This window comes from Microcaecilia unicolor, chromosome 3 (assembly GCF_901765095.1).
Source record: "Microcaecilia unicolor chromosome 3, aMicUni1.1, whole genome shotgun sequence".
Taxonomy (NCBI): Eukaryota; Metazoa; Chordata; class Amphibia; order Gymnophiona; family Siphonopidae; genus Microcaecilia; species Microcaecilia unicolor.
The window spans coordinates 93,746,901-93,769,471 of NC_044033.1; the positions used below are offsets into that span (position 1 = coordinate 93,746,901).

At 42.7% G+C, this 22,571-nt stretch overlaps 1 protein-coding gene across 1 annotated transcript in view; it reads right to left on the reverse strand.

Annotated features, from left to right (window-relative positions):
* REL (REL proto-oncogene, NF-kB subunit) overlaps positions 1–7,331 on the reverse strand; it is an 85,970-nt gene extending 78,639 nt beyond the window's left edge. Inside the window, exon 1 of the mRNA XM_030196188.1 lies at positions 7,226–7,331. Within this exon, the coding sequence (XP_030052048.1) occupies positions 7,226–7,232 (7 nt within the window). The 5' untranslated portion in view covers positions 7,233–7,331. The remainder of the gene's footprint in view (positions 1–7,225) is intronic.
* Between the last annotated feature and the right edge of the window lie 15,240 nt (positions 7,332–22,571).

Genomic DNA, 22,571 nt, shown 5'->3' on the forward strand with positions numbered 1-22,571 from the left:
TCTCACCGCCTAACACATACACCTCTCTTGGATTTCTACTCCTAAGTGCATCACTTTGCATTTCTTCGCATTGAATTTTAATTGCCAAACCTTAGACCATTCTTCTAGCTTTTTCAGATCCTTTTTCATGTTTTCCACTCCCTCCGGGGTGGTCCACTGTGTTACAAATCTTAGTATCATCCGCAAATAGGCAAACTTTACCTTCTAACCCTTCGGCAATGTCACTCACAAATATATTAAACAGAATCGGCCCCAGCACCGATCCCTGAGGCACTCCACTACTCACCTTTCCCTCCTGCGAGCGAATTCCATTCACCACCACCCTCTGGGCCTGTCTGTCAACCAGTTCTTAATCCAGTTCACCACTTTGGGTCCTATCTTCAGCCCATCCAGTTTATATAAGAGCCTCCTGTGGGGAACCGTGTCAAAAGCCTTGCTGAAATCTAAGTAGATTACGTCTATAGCACATCCACGGTTCAATTCTCCGGTCACCAATCAAAGAATTCAATGAGATTCGTTTGGCACGATTTCCCTTTGGTAAACCATATTGTCTCGGGATCTTGCCAACTCATTTTCTTCCAGGAAATTCACTATCCTTTCCTTCAGCATCGCTTCCATTACTTTTCCAATAATTGAAGTTGCAAGTTTTAATTCATGCACCATCATTTTAGGATTCTGGGCACAAAAATGCATTTCTTTGTCAGGCTGGAGCAATGTTAACCATTAGTGTGATGACATATCAAGTCACTCAAGAGTCGCAGAAGGAAACTTAAGGTGTCATTTGGAGGAAGTATTTAAACTCATGTGTTTATTGTGTTGACAACTGCACTTGTCAAAACACGCATAGGGCTGTACCGAATATTTGTATTCGATTCAGCCCTGAACACATTATTCGTATTTAGCCAAATGGTGATTGAATTTGAATATGAATAATCCGGGGCTCTACTGTGCTAAATCCTACTGAAAAAAACACTTGATCTCTGATTTCACATTGCTTCTTTTATTATTTATTTGTTATGTTAAAGCCCAATGCCCATTACTCTATTAGCCGAATAGTAAAATGTTATAGTAAAATAATAAAATGCAGCTCCGTTATACACATTGATATGTACAAGGAAGTAAATATATTCTTGCTGAAGATTTATTCATTCATACCTTTTGGTTTTGGGATTTTGCTTTATTTCTCTTTATAGAGTGGCTTTCAAGAGTACACAAACAACAATATACTGGAAATTTTCTTTTAAATCCTGCAATATGCCAGAGAAAGCACAACAAATGCATATGGATTCATATTGCCATGACCCTACTCTGAATTAGGCTCCTTATGCACTGGGAGGATACAGCAGAGATCAGCTTAGTACCTTTTCCACTTAAATAACCTATTCTAAGCCACTCTCGCAGCAAATTTGAAAAGAAGAACCTTTCAATATATATATGGAGGGAACTATCACCGAGAGTCTCCAGTCCTCATGGCTACGTACAGATTCAAATTAAGGGGTATGTTTACTAAGGTGTGTTAGCGTTTTTAACACGCCTGTAAAATTAAGGCGCATTAAACGCTAACACACCTATACACTTCTATGGGCACGTTGGCATTTAACGCGCATAAACCATTTACACACGTTAAAAACGCTAACGTGCCCATAGCACCACTTAGTAAACCTAGCCCTAAGAGTCTCCTGTGCATCCCGGTTGGCTGAAGCTAAGCATGTTGGCAATACGCTTAGTTCCCACGGAGGGAGAGGGAGGCAGGCAGTGTGGGTACTGCTACTGCAGCATCCCCTGCTGCAATAGCAGTAATGTTGAAGGATAGTCTTTAAAGGCTTCCTCTGTACCTCTCCTGGATGGCAAAGTGTACCTTGTGTGTCACCCTTGCATGCCATCCGTATATAACAAAGGAAAAATGAGGCTAAAGATGTTGGGGGGGGGGGGGGGTTTCTTACTACTACAATCTATTCTACTCAATGTTCGATACAACAGGGAAGGGTCTGTTTAGTATAACTAATGCCAAGAAGCAAGGCAGGAATAGAAAGCCAACAGAAATAAGAGGAAAGACCTGACAGACAGGCATTCAAGAGAACAGCCATGACATGTGAAATGAGACCATGTATGTGTCAAACATTCAATCTATGTATGTGAACCCTGTACCCGCCTTGGAAAAGGCAGAATACAAATATAATAAATAAATAAATAGAATGAAGGGGAGACAAAAGTGGGAATTAGAAATTATAAAGGATGAACTTATAAAGAATTAACTTTTAGAAGACAAGCAGAAACCGATGGAGAAGAGGTATGAGAAGAGTTGATACACTAAAATAAAGAAGCACTAGGCATGCATGTCATGCAGGTGGAGGATCTCTCACTTACAGTCTGAATGCCATGCACTGATCCTGACCAGTGTTTTGAGGGAGAAGAAAGCCAAGGGCAGAAAAAAGCAGGTGCTCCCCAGTGTTATGTTCCCACTCTTGGTGGCTAATTGGTTTACTTAGCTCCTGAGAAAAAAAATCAGCCCTCATGGTGCTCAGAAGCATTTTCAAAATGAAAATCTGCTGCCCTGTTTATGTGTCTTTCCACTCCACTTGAGGATGTATGAGTGTCGTGCTTCTGTGTGTTTCTCTGGCAAGGACAGTACCACATAAAAAAAAAAAAAAAAACTTTCCCAATGAAGTTCACAGGGACAAAAGTACCTTTGGGCTTTGCAGCTGCAAATTATAACTGAGATTCAGAATCCAATCCCCCCCCCCCCCTTCCCCCTCTGGAGAGATGGATGCTTCTAAACAACCAATAATAAAAGGTTGTGGTCAGACATCCCACTTTTTTCCTTCACACCTTTCCGTGGAGTGTTCGAGTTCTCCGCTAGTAGTAGTATATGCGGATTCTCCTGGACATATCTCCCCCGACCACCAATCTGGGTACATACGGGGGGGGGGGGGGGGTCACTTGTTGGACAACTTCTTGTTTTTGTTTTGTTTTTTTTATGTATCATGTGGCATATACTGTCAACTTCCTCTGTTCAAAAGCACTTGACTAACAACAGTCTGAAGGTATCAGTGCACAATACAACCACAGATATGTACAGTAGAAAGACAGGACAGCAACCATCACATTTCTATATCCAGTGCAAAAAGACTCGAGTTCTACGCATAATCTCCAATTATAGTTTTCACTACTCTGAAAAACAAAGTATCAAAATAAGACAACAGTGTTTTATCTTACAATAAGCCATTACATAAAATAAGATGAAAAACATTTGGAAGGTGAATACAATTGCTTTGGAAAACATCTTCTTGGTTTGCATAAATTTGACCAGTTGAATCGCCACTGTTTCACAAACTTTTAATGTGGCTGTTCACAGAGTTAAAGCAGCTCAAACAAATCCATCCCATTTAACACAGATGGATACAGAGACGCTAAAAGTGGCTCATCCCAAAGCTGAAAGTTTACCTATGTGATGTTGGAGAATGCTGAAAGTTCTTCTCGCAGGCCCCAGCCATGTCTAAAACCAGATCTGCCAGGTGTACAAGCCAAAAACTGGCATATTCTAATCAATAAATAGATAATTTTTTCTACCTTTGGTCTCTGGTCATTTTTTCTTAACTTTTGGACCCAGTGTCTGGTTTCTGCTTTCCTTTCCTCTATTTTTTCTTAACTGTCTTGGCAGAGTCTCTTTATCTAGTTGTCACTTCTTTTCTTTCCATGTGCACCATCCATCTTTTCTCTGCATCCCATTCTACCCTACCCAGCATCACCCCCGTGTTCCTGAACCTATCCTTCTACCACATTGAGCGTCTCCCCCCCCCCCCAAGTCTCTATTCTTGCCCTGTCCAACATATCTGTTCTGTGTCCCTATTTTTCCCTAATGTGCAAGTATCTCTCCCTCCCCTCCTATCCCCCCCCCCGACAGGCCAGCAACTTTCCCTCTCTCTTCCCTCCCTCCTGTTCCCTCCCCAGGGTCCAGCAGGTGTTTCCTCTATCTTCTGTCTACTACTTGTGGGTCCAGCACATTTACCTCTTCCTTCTTTCCCAGCAGGTCCTGGCATCTCTATTCCTCTATCCCCCTCTTTATCCTGACATCTCTTCCTCTCTCCTCCCAACACACTCTCTCTCCCTTTCCTTCCACTACTTCTCTGGCCCAGCATCCCTCACTTTCTTTGCCTCCCACAATCCTCTAAAATTGCCTGTGCCGGCAGCATTGAAGAGACGATGCTTCCAGCTGGTCCCACATCTTCCCTCTGCCTTGCCCCGCCCCCAGAAACCAGAAGTAGCATCAGAGGAAGCAGAAGAAAGGCCCCGTGCCAGTTGGAAGCCATGTCTCTGTTATGCTACTGGCACAAGTACATTTGGAAGATCAAGGGGGTAGGCAGCAGAAAGGGAGAGATGCTGGGCCAGAGAAGTAATGGAAGGAAAGTGAATAAAGAAATGCTAAATTGCCAGTAGGAAGCTAATGCGCAAGACCAGGCCAGATAAGTGTGTGAGCTGGAGAAGGGGCCTGAATGCGTGACTTGGCATGTCTGTGGATATAAACAGCTGCATGTCCATTAGTTCTTATAATCCTTTAAGCAAAGGTTACACATTCTCACCTTGTTATGAAAGGACACTAAAGGGAGCATCTTTAACATACCTTACTTGATGGAATTAGCTTTAAAATTGCAGAGCTGTATAGAACTATTGGCTAGCACTCTGTTACCAAATAGGACTTTGGGGTTTGACAGCACTTGTGTCACTGGGGTCCTTTTACTAAGCTGCATTAAGCGCTAATGCGTGCTTAGCGCAGCAAAAAAAAACCCCACAAGATGTACTGAAGTGTTCCATATTTGTTTAGGCATATGCTCATGCTAACCATGTGCTACTTATTTTTTCCTAATTTTTGAGGGAACATGTAGAGAGAGCATTCCTGTACTCCTACATTAGCATGCAGTTAATGCAGGAGCCCTTACCGCCTCCTAAATAGGTGGCACTCACAGGTTCATTTTTCAAAATGGCTGCATGCTAATGATTTAATCGTATAAGGGTCCTAAATGCAATTAAACTCCCTCAGCCTTATCCATACACCATTATCATACTCATTATACTCCTTTCCATTTTCGCCTCAGCGGTGCTCATATCCAACCCTCATTCAATGTTGGAAATGCTGACTTGCACCAAGTTCTTTATAGGCGATTAATATCGCAATAATTTCATCAACTTTTTAAATTTATTTAAATATATTATAGTTTCCTCCTTAGAGTACTATCTTAACAGATAATTGGACCGGGGGTTCTGAACTGTCCGACATGCATGTTTCGCCAGCTAGGCTGTGTCAAGGACTGCCCCCTTTGCCGTGTTCAGTGTCAGCCTTGCAATGTTTACTCGTGGGATTCTCCCTGCAAAGGCTGGCACTGAACATGGCAAAGGGGGCAGTCCTAGCTGGCAAAACATGCATGTCGGACAGTTCAGAACCCCCGGTCCAATTATCTGTTAAGATAAGTACTCTAAGGAGGAAACTATAATATATTTAAATTTAAAAAGTTGATGAAATTATTGCGATATTAATCGCCTATGAAGAACTTGGTGCAAGTCAGCATTTCCAACATTGAATGAGGGTTGGATATGAGCACCGCTGAGGCGAAAATGGAAAGGAGTATAATGAGTATGATAATGGTGTATGGATAAGGCTGAGGGAGTTTAATTGCATTTAGGACCCTTATACGATTAAATGTTTAGGTCTAAAGGCTCCTAAGAAGATTGAAAATTTTTTTTTGCCAAATATATCTGCATGCTAATGAAAACATAAGAGCACAGTCATTAATGAAAATAGTTGAAAAAAGGCATTTTTGTGACTGCGGTAAAAATGGCCTTAGCATGCAGTAAAGACACACAAAAGGGTATGCTAAGGCCAATTCTTATCGCAGCTTTGCAAAAGAACCCCACCGTTTACTGTGGGTGCAACAAGTAGGCAGCTCATAAACAGCACTACAAAAAGCCCTGGAGGAGGCTGCATCTTGCTTTGTAGGCCGAGATGATAGTTGTAATAACTGAAGTAAATATTAAAAAAGGTGCTAGCGAAAAACAAGGAACCTACTAGAGGCTGTGACCTTTAACAGTAATGGGAGATCAATAGGAGGAAGTGTGAAAAACAGAACTACCTTCCCCCTTTAAATATTTTAATCAACAATAGATTATATACAATGCAGTACAACCCCCCCCCCCCCCAAAAAAAAAAAAAAAAACTAGCTACTTCCAAGTCTTTTCCTGCGCAAGTAACCCCCAGCTCAAAGAAAATCCATAGGCACTGCAGAGATCAACACTTCATTCGTGTTCAGCAGAACAGAAAGGATGATTATATCTACAGAAAGGCTGTTTATTCCACACATAATATACCAACTATATATATATATATATATTACATAGAACCTATTTTTATAGTGACCAGTACAGAGTTCTAAGATATATAGAGACAGAGAGAGAAATATATATATATATACACACACACATGCATCATGCAGGTTGCTTATACCAAATTAAAACTGTCCAATAACGTCCAACACTTGTTAATCTTTTATGTTGTAGAAACCAGTCGATCCCAATCAAAAGCATTCTTGCTCCCTTCAAAAGTCTTCCTTAAGTCTTCCTTAAACTCTGCGTGAAACTCTAAAGTACTTTCAGTGAGTCTGCAACAGAGCTGCCAAGTTACCCAGTCCCAGGAGGGAAATAAGAGGTCAGTTCTGGAGTTCTGACAGTTCATGTCTGCTGCAAGATGTTATCCATTAAAATAAACACTAGGTGTCCCATCAGAGACTACAACTATGAAACTGGGATGTAAATTGAAAAACAGGACCGGCCGAAAAGTTTCCTTCCCGGAATTGAGTAACTTGGCAGCTCTGGCGTATAACATGAAGCGATTTCGGTTTGCGTGTTTTCTTTCAAATTAGCGCTCTGGTTTTGTAAAAGCAGACTTCTAGGAGCTCTGAGAATGCCTGGCAGCAGCCTTTCAGAGACCCGGGAAACTTATGGGTGCATCAGACCTTGTACGGGTTGCTAGCGCATCGCAGGAGGCGGCTGAGATCAGAGACAGTTTGAAACTTTCTCCTTCTCCCTTCCCAAGAAGGCTCCACCGCGCCATTCTCTTCGGCAGGAACCTTCCTAGCGTCCCGGCCATAAGGAGAGAACGCGACGCCAGACCTCCCCCCCCCCGTCACGCTCGCGCGCACAAAAACACACACGCACAGACCGAGATCTCTCTTACCTTCCATGTCTACGGGAGGGTCGCGTGTGGCTGGAACTGCGACGGTGCTTATAGCCTGGCCCAGCACTCGCGCGCACAGCTCGCGCTTTTTCTCCTACTCTACCTTACCAGGAGCTTTCGCTGGGAATTCCCCTCGTGCTGCGTGACGTCAGTCAGAGGCGCGGCTGGCCAAGCGCCGGTGCCTCCGCAATGCTCACAGGGCTCGCTGCAGGGAAAGCAAGCTTGGTGGCCCGTGGGCGCTGCGAGGAGGCGGCTCTGACGACACTGAGCTGTCAAAGTCCCCGAGTCCGCCCCCCTTCACCCCATTGCTTTCATTAATCTAATGGTTTTTGTTGCTGCGGACTGGGCGACATCTGCCCTTCCTGCTCCCCCACACCTGCCCCAGTCTTTCACGCATTTGCCCTTTGGCTCACGTAGTCAGGGGAATTTTGGTTTATGTGGTGCTGACTTGCAAAAAAATGGGTTTCTGAAGACTTACATAGTAAGTGACGGCAGATAAAGATCTGAATGGTCCATCCAGTCTGCCCAACAGTCACACTCATTATCAATTCATGATGTTTGTTCATTTGCTTAAAGATGGCTGTTCACTGTTCAATTCATGATTAAATCAACAATGAGTGTGATTACATATTTTGTCTTTCATTGGCATTTCTGGGACATAGACTGTAGAAGTCCGCTCTGTCCTTATGTTCCACCTACTGGAGTTGCCTTCAAAGCCTTCTCCAGCCTAGCTGAATACATCTTGTCATTTGCGGGACCCAGACTGTAAAAGTCTGCCTGGCACTGTCCTCGGTTCCAGTTATTGAAGTTGCCATTGAAGCCCCTTCCTAACCAATTAATTTTTGTTTTATACCATCTATTTTCTAAATAGAGGTCCTCTGATAATCAGCGCATTTACCTGGTTAGTTAGAACAGCAAAACAGCTGTCCTAACTTACCCAAATATTTACCAGGTACCGGTGCTGAATACTGGCCAACCCCTGGATAAATTCCGGTGGGTGGCTTATACCTGGATCATCTGCACTGCTACCATTCAATATCTACATATAATTTTATACACTGCAGTAGGCACTGGAAATCAACACTGATTGTGGTATTTAAACATTGGGGGGACAGTTATTAGGATACCTCCTTTTTCATTTTGATATTTAAGGCTGACAACTGGAACCAGATTTGCAGGCAGGGTTGATCCAGTCCTGGTTCACCCCATTGCATGCAGGGACTTGTAGTTCTTATCCCCCCCCCCCCCCCCATTACATTCCCTACAAAAAGCAAGACTACACGTTCCAGCAGGTGCTAAATAAGTTTACAAATCAAACCCCTAAACAGAAAGAGCTCGAATTTTAAGAGCCTTTACATCCGCTCATGGCATGTCTCTTTTTCATGAAGAGGAAAGAGATGTTTTCAAAATGTTACTTAAATCCTTCATGGTTGCTCAGTTGGTTTTGGTCTGAGTCTAGTGTTTGGAAGAAACTAGAATTCACTATATAAGAGTGTATATTATTTAATAGCTTTATGTGAACTTTTCATAATTTTGGTTGTACTTTTATAAATGATATTTTTTCATTTAGATGAGATGTGGAGACCATGCAGGTGGTGGTTAATACAGAGAATCTGAGTTCAGTTCGTAGGCTAGGCATGCAGAGCTGCTATGTTAACCAGTTCTGAGAGGGAGATTTTGGACCAGGCCTACCAGCAGCATTTTTTATGTTATTTATTTATTGGGATTTATTAACGGCCTTTATGAAGAGATTCACCCAAGGCGGTGTACAGCAGGTACAGGTTAACATAAAACTTAAAATAACCAAGAATGAACATAAATACAATAAATGAGGTAAACTTGAAAGCAGTAAATTGAAACCTAATAATAGAACTACCATTATACTGTATCAAACGTATACACATTTGACAGCACTGGAATTCAAATATCAGAGATATAATGTCAGCATAATACTAATGATACACCTAATAAGCATGCATTAGAACATTCAACTAATATAGATATGAGTAGAATGGGTAGAATCAAGGGCTTCAAAGCACATGCATTGTGAATGTAAGCTCTGTGACCCCCCCCCCCCAAAAAAAAAAAAAAGTGGGAGGATTTTCAAGGAGGCCACTAAGGAAATAGAGCTGACACTGACAGCCTGGTGGAAAAATCGGAACAAAGTCCAGCCCTAGAGAGCAGGGCCAGGAGCTGATAGAGATTGTTTGGAGTAGACTCTGGTCTTTGGTAGCCCACCCCTACCGAGACCCTTAGTACTGAGGGGAAAGGCCTGGGAACCAAAGCAGAAGTTTGCAATGTATGGTGATTAGAAGCCTCTGCTACATGGCAGTGGGTGCCTGCAGGGAGTTCCCAAACTGGGAAGGAAGGAGTACTTGGGGCAGTGGCGTACCTAGCTTGTTCGCCCCCCAACGCATCACCCCACTACCTTTCCTCCTAGCAAGGGGGTGCGCAGAGCAGGCATGCGGCTGTTGGCTCTGCCGGTCCCCTGCCTCCTCTGACATTACTTCCTGTTCTGGGGCAGGGGACCGGCAGAGCCGACAGCTGCATGCCTACTCCATGCATCCCCTTGCTGCCTGCACCCAGGATGGACCGTCCCCTTGGTATGCCACTGGCTTGGGGGACAATATACCCCAGGTAGAAGTGGGAGCAGGCATGCCTCACTTCTGGCAGGACTTTCTTTGCATGTGTGAATGACCCCTGTTCCAGGATGGGACAGAGAGTAACTAAAGAAATTATGCAGAGATAATTGTGGACTGAGGGCCAGATGCACTAAACTTAACGAGCCATTAACGAGCAAGTAGTAAACCATGGCATGCACAAAAGGCTTCTCCGAGCCATTTTCCGATCACCGTAGCAGCTAACGAAAACGGAATGCAGATGATCCAAAGGCTATTATAATGAGCTGCACTACCGTTGCAAGGCTGTTATAATGAGATGCACTACCATTTTCCGATCCCCTTACCGTGGAAAACCTAACGGGAGGTTTACACCTCTCATTGGGGCAAAGGAAAGAATCGGAAGAAAACAAATGTCATCAGGGACGTCCTTCACCTGTAAAAAAAAAAAAAACACGCCAAAGACGTTCTTTTTGGACGTCCTTCACTTATAATAATAATAATAATAATAAAAAACCCACTCCAAAAAGACGTCCTTTTTGGACGTCCTTCACTCAAAACAACAACAAAAAAAGGTTGGGAGGCGAGGATAGTGGAGGGCAGATTTATACGGTCTGTGCCAGAACCGGTGATGGGAGGCGGGACTGGTGGTTGGGAGGCTGGAAGTACTGCTGGGCAGACTTGTACAGTCTGTGCCCTGAATAAGGCAGGTACAAATCAAGGTAAGGTATACACATATGTTTGTCTTGTTGGGCAGACTGGATGGACCGTGCAGGTCTTTTTCTGCCGTCATCTACTATGTTACTATGTTAATTAAATTTAACAAAAAAACAATCGGGGGAAAAAACCGTCGAAGTGCTCGTCCGGGATGTCCTTTATGGACGTCCTTCACTCAAAACAACAACAACAAAACAAAAGGACATTGTACATCTTAATTTTTACTCTCGCTCTTCTGTTTTAAATCTTTCTTTGAGACATTTTTCCCTTCCTCATCGGCAGCTGAAGAGAGGGCTAATGGATGATTATGAGGCCCCCCCCCCCCCCACGGCCTCTCATCCAATCACGGCACGTTTAGCTGACACCAGTGACAGCTAAACACGCTGTGATTGGCTGAGAGAGACCTGGAGGAGGGGCGTAATCGAGCACCCGTGAAGAAAAGCCCGTCCTGCTCATCAGGAAGTCCTTTTTTGGTTTAGTGAAGGACGTCCATGTTAGGCACTTTACAAGGACGTCCCTGATGAGCAGGACTGGCTTTCTTCAAGGGTGCTCGATTATGCCCCTCCTCCAGGTCTCTCTCAGCCATCACAGCGTGTTTAGCTGTCACTGGTGTCAGCTAAACGTGCTGTGATTGGATGAGAGGCCGTGGGGGGGGGGCCTCATAATCGTCCATTAGCCCTCTCTTCAGCTGCCAATGAGGAAGGGAAAAATGTCTCAAAGGAAGATTTAAAACAGAAGAGCGAGAGTAAAAATTAAGAAGTACAACGTCCTTTTTTTTTTTTTTTTTTAGTGAAGGACGTCCATAAAGGATGTCCTTGGCATGCGCAGAGCAGCCAGCATAATGCTTGGCTGCTCTGCACATGCTCAACTGGCCGACTGGCCAACTGGCTTCTGAGAGAATAGAGAATGCAAGTGAGCTACAACGAGATTTGCATTCCATTTCCTTGATGCATGGTTGTTCCCTACCGATTCACTATGGAATCGGTAAGGGAAGGGCTCTTCCGAGGACCTTAGTGCATCTGGCCCTGAGAGTTTAATCAAGAGGAGAATAATATGCAAATAGAGGAGATTTGAGATAGCACTGAACTGTGAATTTGAATGTCCTGATACCATGTGGAGACTGTTTTGTGCTGTTCTATCTGAAGAAAAACACCCTGAATTGTACAGACCAAGTTGACAAGTTTGTGAACTGTTTTTTTTCAAGTTACTGTTAGTAAAGCATGTTGAAGTTCAACACTGAGACTGCTTACTAACCTTTGAGTGAGAGTGACCACAGAAAGAGTACCCTCGGCCTACCAGATTTATTCTGGCCCTGGTCTGCACCCAACTTGTCATCCAGCTACTGAGAGGTTCCAGGTGGTGTGAGTGAAACCCTGGGGTGGAGCAGAGCCTGAGGTGTGCGTGGGGTTACAGTTCAAAACCAATACTGGCCAAAAAGTCTGCCATTCTTTTTGCACCATTTATATCTTTTTTGGGGGGGGGGAGAGAAGAGTGCCAGTGAATGCACAATAGTAACACCAAATGACATGGTTTAAGGCCCACGGTTGCAAGGTTTCAGAAGGAGCACTGGTGCAATGCAGTCTGCCAAAGAATGTCACTGTAATGATTGTATTAAATAACATGAAAAGTGATATGAAAGAGAGAAAATGTTCCCAGGTAGTTGTGAATAAAGGTTCACAGTGCTGTACTCAGAGCCTTCATTCAATGCCAGCAAACAATTGAAAGGAAACTGGTTGCTCTCCCCCCCCCCCCCCCAAAAAAAAAGTGGAATGTACCACCTTTCATAAATAGAATGCTTTACTTTAAAAACAAGATGTGTTGCCCCTCCAGGGGACGAGGGATTAGAGGCAATAACATACTTAGAGGGGCAAAAACTTCCACAACTTACGAGAAGGCAACAAGAGGTCCTGGAAGCGGAAGTTACAGAGGATGAAATTAGTTGGAATATAAGAGCCAGTCCCCTATATAAAACACCAGGGGTGGATGGGTTTACAGCAGAGTGGTATAAAATTTTAGTGGAAGACATTGCGCCTTGTATGGCTAAGGTATTTAACTCACATGTTTTGAGAGGAGAGCTGCCAAACTCGTTGAAAACAGCGTAGATAATTGTATTATTAAAACCAGGTAAGGATCCAAATCGGGCAGAATCTTATAGACCCATCTCCCTGATATCTTTTGAAGCTAAATTACTTGCAAAGATTTTGGCCGATAGGTTGGCTAGGTATCTACCACAATTGATATTAGGTCCACAGGTGGGATTTGTCCGGGAACGCTCTGTGGCAAAGAATCTAAGGAAGATATTACTGGCATTGGAACATGTCAAGCATGTGAAAGCCCCCTCACTCCTTATTAGTTTCGATGCACACAAGGCATTTGATAGAGTGAGGTGGGTCTTCATGTTTGGAGTTCTGGAAGCATATGGAGTGGGAGGTTTCTTTACAAAAGCCATACAAACTTTATATAAGGACCCAGTGGCAGAGGTATCGGTGAATGGAGTGATCTCTCAGCAATTTCCGATAGCCCGAGGGACAAGACAGGGGTGCCCACTCTCGCCTCTTTTGTTTGTAATGGTGTTAGACCTCTTAATTAGAGATATTATGGGCCTAGCGACAGTACAGGGAGTGGGTTTAGGAACAGAACAATTCAAGATCTCTGCCTTTGCGGATGACCTACTAGTTGTACTTCAGAATCCGAGAGAATCTCTACCAGCTCTTTTGGAGATATTTAAGGAATATGACGAGTTTTCTGGATTCTGCTTAAATTTAGATAAATCTGAGATCCAGCCCTTATGGATGTCTGAGGAGGAATGGGCGCAGCTCCGTTGTACCTTTAAAAGAACCGATGGCTCATTTAAGTACCTTGGTATACAGCTGCCAGGAGATCCAATACAATTATACCAATTAAATATAGCCCAGCTATTTGAACAAACAAGACAGATGTTAGGGAGATGGGCTAACCTACCAATATCACTGTCAGGGAGAATTTCACTGTTCAATATGATATTATTTCCAAGGTGGCTTTACTGCTTTCAGATATTGCCAATTTATATGATTAAAAGAGATTGGAAAAAGTTGATGGGCCTGCTTTCCAAATTCTTTTGGAATAAAAGACGTCCACAAATCAAATGGCAAAATCTGCTGGACCCTTGGAATAGAGGGGGATTTGGGGTCCTAGACCTACAACGCTATAACAAGGCATGTTTGCTTATACATATAGGGGACTGGCTTTTGGGAACAGCACACTATACACCGAGGATGATGGAGGAAGAGTGGATACACCCTTTGAAACTCCATTACGTGCTACAGGCAAAGTTAACTGAACTACCAACACACCTACGGAGGAACATAGTGATTCGTCCCCTTAGACTGGTTTGGAGGGACTTGGGTCAGATTTTGAAGTTTGATGTGCACCACAGCACACTATTACCAATAGTAGGGAATGGAGGATTTCTCCCGGGTATAGAGGGTCAAAGATTTAAAAGATGGCAGCAAAAGGGGCTTATTCTCCTACAGGATATTATTGAATCTGATGGTAGCATTAAAAAATTGGAGTCTTTGGGAATAGGAGATATGATGTGGATGGATAAATTTGCATACCAGCAGATATCCCATTATGTTGCCAGCCTCCCACGCCAATCTCTTGCTATTGATGTACCTAGCATGATAGAAACACTGTTTGAAAGGCCCACTGAGGAACCCATATCTATCTCCTTAATACATAAACGGCTTATGTACAACACTATATACAGAACACTACCACACCTGATGGAAAAATGGACAGCAGATTTACAAAAAAACATCACTGCACAAAGGTTGTTATGCAGCATGAGACAAATCCCACAGAAAATAAGTAATGCAGACTTGAGAGAGTGTCAGGGTAGAGTGTTGTTTCGAGCATATACCTCCAAATTTAGATTGTATAAAATGGGAGGAGTGGATTCACCAAACTGTGGAAAATGCGGAGGGCTGCAATGTACATACTTTCATGCCATGTGGGATTGCCCGGTGGTAAAACAATTTTGGGAAAAGATATGTAATTTCATGGCACATATAATGAATCAACATATATCAGTGGGCCCAGAACAGGTATTGTTGGGAGGGGAGACGGTGGGGGGTACTGGTGCTGTCCATCATAATCTCTTGCTATATAGAGCATTTTTAATAGGAAAAAAATGCATTTTAGCCAATTGGATCCACCAAGAGGCTGCTACATATTGGCAATGGCGTAATAGACTGCATGGGTTACTATTAATGGAATTCCGAGAAGTGCAATGGAAATTAAAAAGACAAAAAGAGTTTTACTTAGTTTGGAAACCATACATACAAGCATTGGCTCCACGAGCACGCAGTTTTGTGCTAAACCGATTAGGGACCCTTTAATGAAAGAGGGAGTAATATCTGCCACAAGCTGGTGACAGTCAATCTCAGTATAAAGAATTCTTGACCCCTTATCTGGGGGGGGGGGGGGGGGGGGGGGAGGGAGTGGAAGTACGGGTAAGGGAAAATGGAGGGAAGGAAACGGGAGGGGGAAGGGAAGAATAGTTAATAAAAAATTGACATATATGTACATATTTAACATAAAGAGGGACTAGTTCTGTATGTAAGAGCTTCTTTAATCATAAAGTTATTATGTAAATTCTATAGCAAAAGGAGTTATATTGAAATTGTAAATATACAGGAAGAAAGGATGCTGTAACAAAGAAGAATAAGACAAGAGGTTTTGAGGAGGAGGGAGGGGTTAAAGGGGGGAAGAAAAAATGAAAAATTCACACAGACTTATGGTTGTAATGATTTATTGTTTGTTCAATAAAAAATTGTTTTAAACTAAAAACAAGATGTGTGTCTCTGGAAAATACGATCAGAGCCAGCCCAAGATTATCTGACACCCTAGCCAGTTGCTCCCCCCACCCCCTCAACTTATTTTTTTTTGAGGGGGCCAGAGCGGGCAGGCCTTGAGCATGCACAGAAGCTCAAGGCTTCACACTGACCACTGTGCATTTTCTGTTCTTGCATTGCCACCCCAGAGAAAAGAGGGTAAGGCCTGAACACTTGGTAGGGTAAGGGTGGAAGAAAGAAACAAGAGACATGTTGGAGGCCGAGTGTCTGTGCCACCTTAGGTGGCAACCTAGTCTGCCTAGTGGATGAGCTGGCACTGTCTATGCTTCATCTTTTGTTCACCAGTGTCATTACCTATAACCTCCCTTGAACTGGAGCATTATCCTGGAATGTAATAAAACACATCTATTCATCTCAGTACATGGGAATGAAGATTAACAAAACTTGTGCAGAAAATAGTTGCTCATTTCTGAAAACTATAATTTTATCTACTGTCCCAGTCTTTAGTCAGGCTCTTTGAGGAGTTCAGGGGGTCATCAAACTCCCTATTTTCCCAGGTCCTTTCTCAGTAGGATGGAAACATAGTCTTTTAAGAGCCTCAGGTTTGTGGTATAATACAATTAAAAAGGACACAACTGCTCTGGGTTTGATTGTCCGAAAGAAAAACAGTTTATCGGGATACTTGATGCAGATGAATAATTTGGCAAAAAATGGTATATTTAGATATGGTACAATCTATACAGAAAATCAAAATCTAACAATACAGAAATTTTGTCTTACACTAGTGGCTTCTTCACTAACTATTCCCTAGCAAAGGTAGTCTTCGGAGAGGGATCCACCTTGGGTTTTCCCCATACAGGTACCAGCTGGATGGAGCACTCTTCCATCTTAGAGGAATATGAATATCTCTCCTGAAGAAACTGCAGATGAAGTCCAGTGATCCCCTTTATAAGTTAGCAGTTGTAGAGCAATTCAGTTTTGGTTGCCGTATTTCAAAAAAGATATAGCGGAATTAGAAAAGATTCAAAGAAGAGCGACCAGAATGATTAAGGGGATGGATCTCCTCTCAAATGAGGAGAGGCTAAAGAGGTTAGGGCTTTTCAGTTCGGAAAAGAGACGGATGAGGGGAGATATGATTGAGGTCTACAAAATCCTGAGTGGTGTAGAACGAGGAGAAGTGCATCAATATTTTACTTGTTCCAAAAGTACAAAGACTAGGGGGCACTCAAGGAAGTTACACAGAAATACTTTCCAAACAAATAGGAGGAAATATTTTTTCACTCAATGAATAGTTAAGCTCTGGAACTCTTTGCTAGAGGATGTAGTAACAGCAGTTAGCTGGATTTAAAAAAAGGTTTGGGCAAGTTCTTGGAGGAAAAGTCTATAGTCTGCTAATGAGACAGACATGGGGAAGCAACTGCTTGCTCTGGGATTGGTAGCATGGAATGTTGCCATGATTTGGGTTTGTGCCAGGTACTTGTGACCTGGCTTGACCACTGTTGGAAACAGGATACTGGGCTAGATGGACCAATGGTCTGACCCAGTATGGCTATTCTTATGTAATTCAGAAATCTGCAAGTCATTCCCTCAAACCAGCAACTACTTTCCACCTTTCAGTGAAAACAAGGGATATAGGACTATCATTCTTTTCACTACTTACCACTTCTGGTCTTTAGTCTACAGATCTTCTCTTGGGATCCTATTGAAACAACCAACAAAACAAGACAGCGAACAAGATATATAGTACCACAGAAATCAAACAGTGATAACCTGCCCAAAAGATACATTGATAAAGTAGTAACACTGTCACTGCAATATCTTTGATTATGCAAAAAAAATAAAAAGTGGAGCAAATTCTATTGAAACCCAAATTTGCTCTCTGTCCTGGAAGTCTGAAAGCTCCATCATTGCATCTTGGCACAGTCCTAGGAAGAGAACCAGAAAGAAGATAAAGGAAGAAGACTCTAAATGGGATCATCAGTAATAGACTTTTGAAAAGTGGAAAATGTGGAGGAGTGGCCTAGTGGTTAGGGTGGTGGACTTTGGTCCTCAGGAACTGAGTTCAATTCCCACTTCAGGCACAGGCAGCTTCTTGTGACCCTGGGCAAGTCACTTAACCCTCCATTGCCCCATGTAAGCCACATTGAGCCTGCCATGAGTAGGAAAGTGTGGGGTACAAATGTAATAAAACAAAAAAAATGTTTGCAACACAATGCACGCTGTCTTTGTAACCACAATTCACTATCTCTGAGACTGAGGACACTGTTGTAGATAAGTTACTCAGGCTTCATCACAAAGATGCATTTGTGTCACCCTTACCAATATAACAAAGTGCTTTGATCAATGTTATATATTTATAGGTTAAGCATGTGTGAAGTGAAGAAGATTTATTAACAGTCTTTATAAAGAGATTCACCCAAGGTGGTGCAAGTAGCACTGAATGCAGCAGCCCATGTCATCTCTGGTTCTCCAATATGTGGCCACATTATACCAAGTGCAATTGCACTGGCTACTCATAAACTTCAATTTAAATTATGTGTGGTGTTCAATGGCATACATTTCACCCAAGCAGCCCCACACAGTAGGGGGAGCCCAGGAAGAAGGGGGTTCACCTGGCCCACCAACCCTGCACCATGGCAGCAAAGGGAGAGTGTGAAAAACATAATTTTTTTTTAATTTTTTATTTATGAATTTTCATTTTACATTCATGCAATAACACAAACATATGGCAATTTTGAAATATAATATTCTTAACAAAGAAAGATAGGAAAAATTATTTCTAATTTTTGTCCACAATTTGGTTCAAGAACAAAGAAAATTTAAATTAGAATTAGTCAATAATAAGAAACGGAAGGATCAAACGATAAGCACAGCCGATACATAGTTGGACAATCAGGTGTTCTTATTCTACTCTTTACTCAAAATAAATTCTGACAGTTTCCCCGGTTCAAAAAATATGTAATTCAAAGAATTTAAGGAAATAACACATCTACAGGGAAACATCAAATAGAAGGTTCCACCTAAATTCAGGATTCTCGATTTTAATTGCAAAAATTCTTTCCTTCTTTTTTGTGTTTCCCTCGATAGATCTGGAAACATTTGAATTCTTGAACCTAGAAAATTGTCTTTTATATGGCTGAAATACAATTTAAGAATATTATTACGGTCAATCTCAAGGGCAAACGTCACCACTACAGTGGTCCTTTCCGTTATTATTTCCAATGAGTTTTCAATAATTTGAGTCACATTCAGATTAGGTAAAGAGGTATTCCTAGCATTTTTTATACCCAAAATATACTGAATTCTTGTTATGGGTGGAATATGGTCAGAAGGTATAAGTAAAACTTCTGTAAGATATTTCTTAAACATTTCTAATGGTGACATTAAAGGTGACTTAGGGAAATTTAAGAGTCTTAGGTTATTCCTCCTAATCTGATTTTCCAAATATTCAATTTTGCGATACTGAAAGTTTTTGTCCTTAGAAACATTCGAGGTAAAGTTCTTAAAAGTTTTAACTTCATTTTCAAGTACCTCAATCTTGGCAGCGTGGCCCTTGAGCTTGCCAGAAAAATCCCCCTGGATTTGTTTGATCTCAGCCATCTCTCCTCTCATTGAATTGGAAAATTGCTGCAGGGTAGAATTCAAACCCTGAATTGCTTCCCAAAGACTCTCTAGAGTCACAACAGCCGGTCTCTGATATCCTCTGTTTGTTCCGGGTGCATTCTCCTGTGAGTGCGAGGAGAGGGAATGTGCCTCCTGTCCTCGCAAACAAGCTGTTTCCACAGGAGAGGAAGTTGCTACGGGGCCTCCTCCTGCAGCAACCAGGGTCTGTCCGTTGTCGGGTACACCGAAGCTCTGCTCCTCTGAAGCAATTCTAACATCTCCAGGTCTCGGAGGGGCTGTATTCGAGGGTGGACTCAATGTAGCTCCCTCGACACTATGTTCCCGATCTTCTAATGGGTTTATCGAAGTGCCCATCGGGGATCCCAGCGCTTGCAACCCCATCTCCTCTAGAGTCGCCTGTCTTATGGTGGAAGTTTCAGAACGGCTCGTGGAGGTGAGCACGTTAGTTTTTCCCTTCCTTTTCCCCATAACAAGTATAGGGAAAGTCCCAAGTTCCAGGTTTTTTTACTAGAGATCAGGAGGTGCTGCAACGCACGTCCGTTTCAGACGCCATCTTGAACCTCTATCGAACTATGAAAAACATAATTTACTTTAAATTAACTTGCTACCCTGTCTCCCTCTGCTTCTCTCTATTAAAATAATTTTTTCCTGGCCCAGTAACAGGAAGGCCTTCTTTGACTACTGGGAAATAATATTTTTATTAGAAAGAAGCAGAGGGAGGCAGCTTGATATGTTATTTAAAAAGTAAGTTACATAAGTACATAAGTAGTGCCATACTGGGAAAGACCAAAGGTCCATCTAGCCCAGCATCCTGTCACCGACAGTGGCCAATCCAGGTCACGCTCCCCAAACGTAAAAACATTCCAGACAAGTTATACCTAAAAATGCGGAATTTTTCCAAGTCCATTTAATAGCGGTCTATGGACTTGTCCTTTAGGAATCTATCTAACCCCTTTTTAAACTCCGTCAAGCTAACCGCCCGTACCATGTTCTCCGGCAACGAATTCCAGAGTCTAATTACACGTTGGGTGAAGAAAAATTTTCTCCGATTCGTTTTAAATTTACCACACTGTAGCTTCAACTCATGCCCTCTAGTCCTAGTATTTTTGGATAGCGTGAACAGTCGCTTCACATCCACCCGATCCATTCCACTCATTATTTTATACACTTCTATCATATCTCCCCTCAGCCGTCTCTTCTCCAAGCTGAAAAGCCCTAGCCTTCTCAGCCTCTCTTCATAGGAAAGTCGTCCCATCCCCACTATCATTTTCGTCGCCCTTCGCTGTACCTTTTCCAATTCTACTATATCTTTTTTGAGATACGGAGACCAGTACTGAACACAATACTCCAGGTGCGGTCGCACCATGGAGTGATACAACGGCATTATAACATCCGCACACCTGGACTCCATACCCTTCCTAATAACACCCAACATTCTATTCGCTTTCCTAGCCGCAGCAGCACACTGAGCAGAAGGTTTCAGCGTATCATCGACGACGACACCCAGATCCCTTTCTTGATCCGTAACTCCTAACGTGGAACCTTGCAAGACGTAGCTATAATTCGGGTTCCTCTTACCCACATGCATCACTTTGCACTTGTCAACATTGAACTTCATCTGCCACTTGCACGCCCATTCTCCCAGTCTCGCAAGGTCCTCCTGTAATCGTTCACATTCCTCCTGCGACTTGACGACCCTGAATAATTTTGTGTCATCGGCGAATTTAATTACCTCGCTAGTTACTCCCATCTCTAGGTCATTTATAAATACATTAAAAAGCAACGGACCCAGCACAGACCCCTGCGGGACCCCACTAACTACCCTCCTCCACTGAGAATACTGGCCACGCAATCCTACTCTCTGCTTCCTATCTTTCAACCAGTTCTTAATCCATAATAATACCCTACCTCCAATTCCATGACTCTGCAATTTCTTCAGGAGTCTTTCGTGCGGCACTTTGTCAAACGCCTTCTGAAAATCCAGATATACAATATCAACCGGCTCCCCATTGTCCACATGTTTGCTTACCCCCTCAAAAAATGCATTAGATTGGTGAGGCAAGACTTCCCTTCACTAAATCCGTGCTGACTTTGTCTCATCAGTCCATGTTTTGTATATGCTCTGCAATTTTATTCTTAATAATAGCCTCCACCATCTTGCCCGGCACCGACGTCAGACTCACCGGTCTATAATTTCCCGGATCTCCTCTGGAACCCTTCTTAAAAATCGGAGTAACATTGGCTACCCTCCAGTCTTCCGGTATTACACTCGATTTTAGGGACAGATTGCATATTTCTAACAGTAGCTCTACAAGTTCATTTTTAGTTCTATTAATACTCTGGGATGAATACCATCAGGTCCCGGTGATTTACTACTCTTCAGCTTGCTGAACTGACCCATTACATCCTCCAAGGTTACAGAGAATTTGTTTAGTTTCTCCGACTCCCCCGCTTCAAATATTCTTTCCGGCACCGGTGTCCCCCCCAAATCCTCCTCGGTGAAGACCGAAGCAAAGAATTCATTTAATTTCTCCGCTACGGCTTTGTCCTCCTTGATCGCCCCTTTAACACCATTTTCGTCCAGCGGCCCAACCGACTCTTTGGCCGGTTTCCTGCTTTTAATGTATCTAAAAAAATTTTTACTATGTATTTTTGCTTCCAACGCTAATTTCTTCTCAAAGTCCTTTTTTGCCCTCCTTATCTCCGCTTTGCATTTGGCTTGGCATTCCTTATGATCTATCCTGTTACTTTCAGTTGGTTCTCTTCTCCACTTTCTGAAGGATTGTTTTTTGGCTCTAATGATTTCCTTTATCTTACTGTTTAGCCACGCCGGCTGACGTTTAGTTGTGTCTGCTGCCTGCCTCTACCATGGGGGTCTGTCAACAGAATTTTGTTTGGGTGCCCCTCATTTAAATTTATATCATTGATAGTGTTCAAAATGTTGAAGTCAGCTGCTCCAACAGAACTGGCAGAATTACTGCAGAAAGAGCAATCATTTTGCCCAGTACATTCAGTGCATCATGAGCAGCTAAGTTGTCCCCTCTTCAGGTAGTTCATAGAACAATACACATGCTTGGGGGGGGGGGGGGGGGGGGGGGTTCTCCTGCTGTTAGGGCAATAAGATGGAATGATTTGCATTTGAATTTAAAATTGGAATGGGATATGGTTTGTTTCAGAAAGAAACTGAAAGTGTATTTGTTTCATAAGTACATAAATATTGCTGTACTGGAGCAGACCAAATGTTCATCAAGCACAGTATCGTGTTTTCAACAGTAGCCAATCCAGGTCACAAGTACTTGGCAATCCCCAAAAAAGTAAAAATAGATTTTATGCTGCTTATCGTTGGTGAGGCCACTCTTGGAGTATTGTGTTCAGTTTTGGAGGCCGTACCTTGCTAAAGGTGTAAAAAGACTGGAAGCAGTGCAAAGAAAAGCTACAAAAATGGTATGGGATTTGCGTTGCAAACCGTATGAGGAGAGACTTGCTGACCTGAACATGTATACCTTGGATGAAAGGAGAAACAAGGGTGACATGATACAGATGTTCAAATAT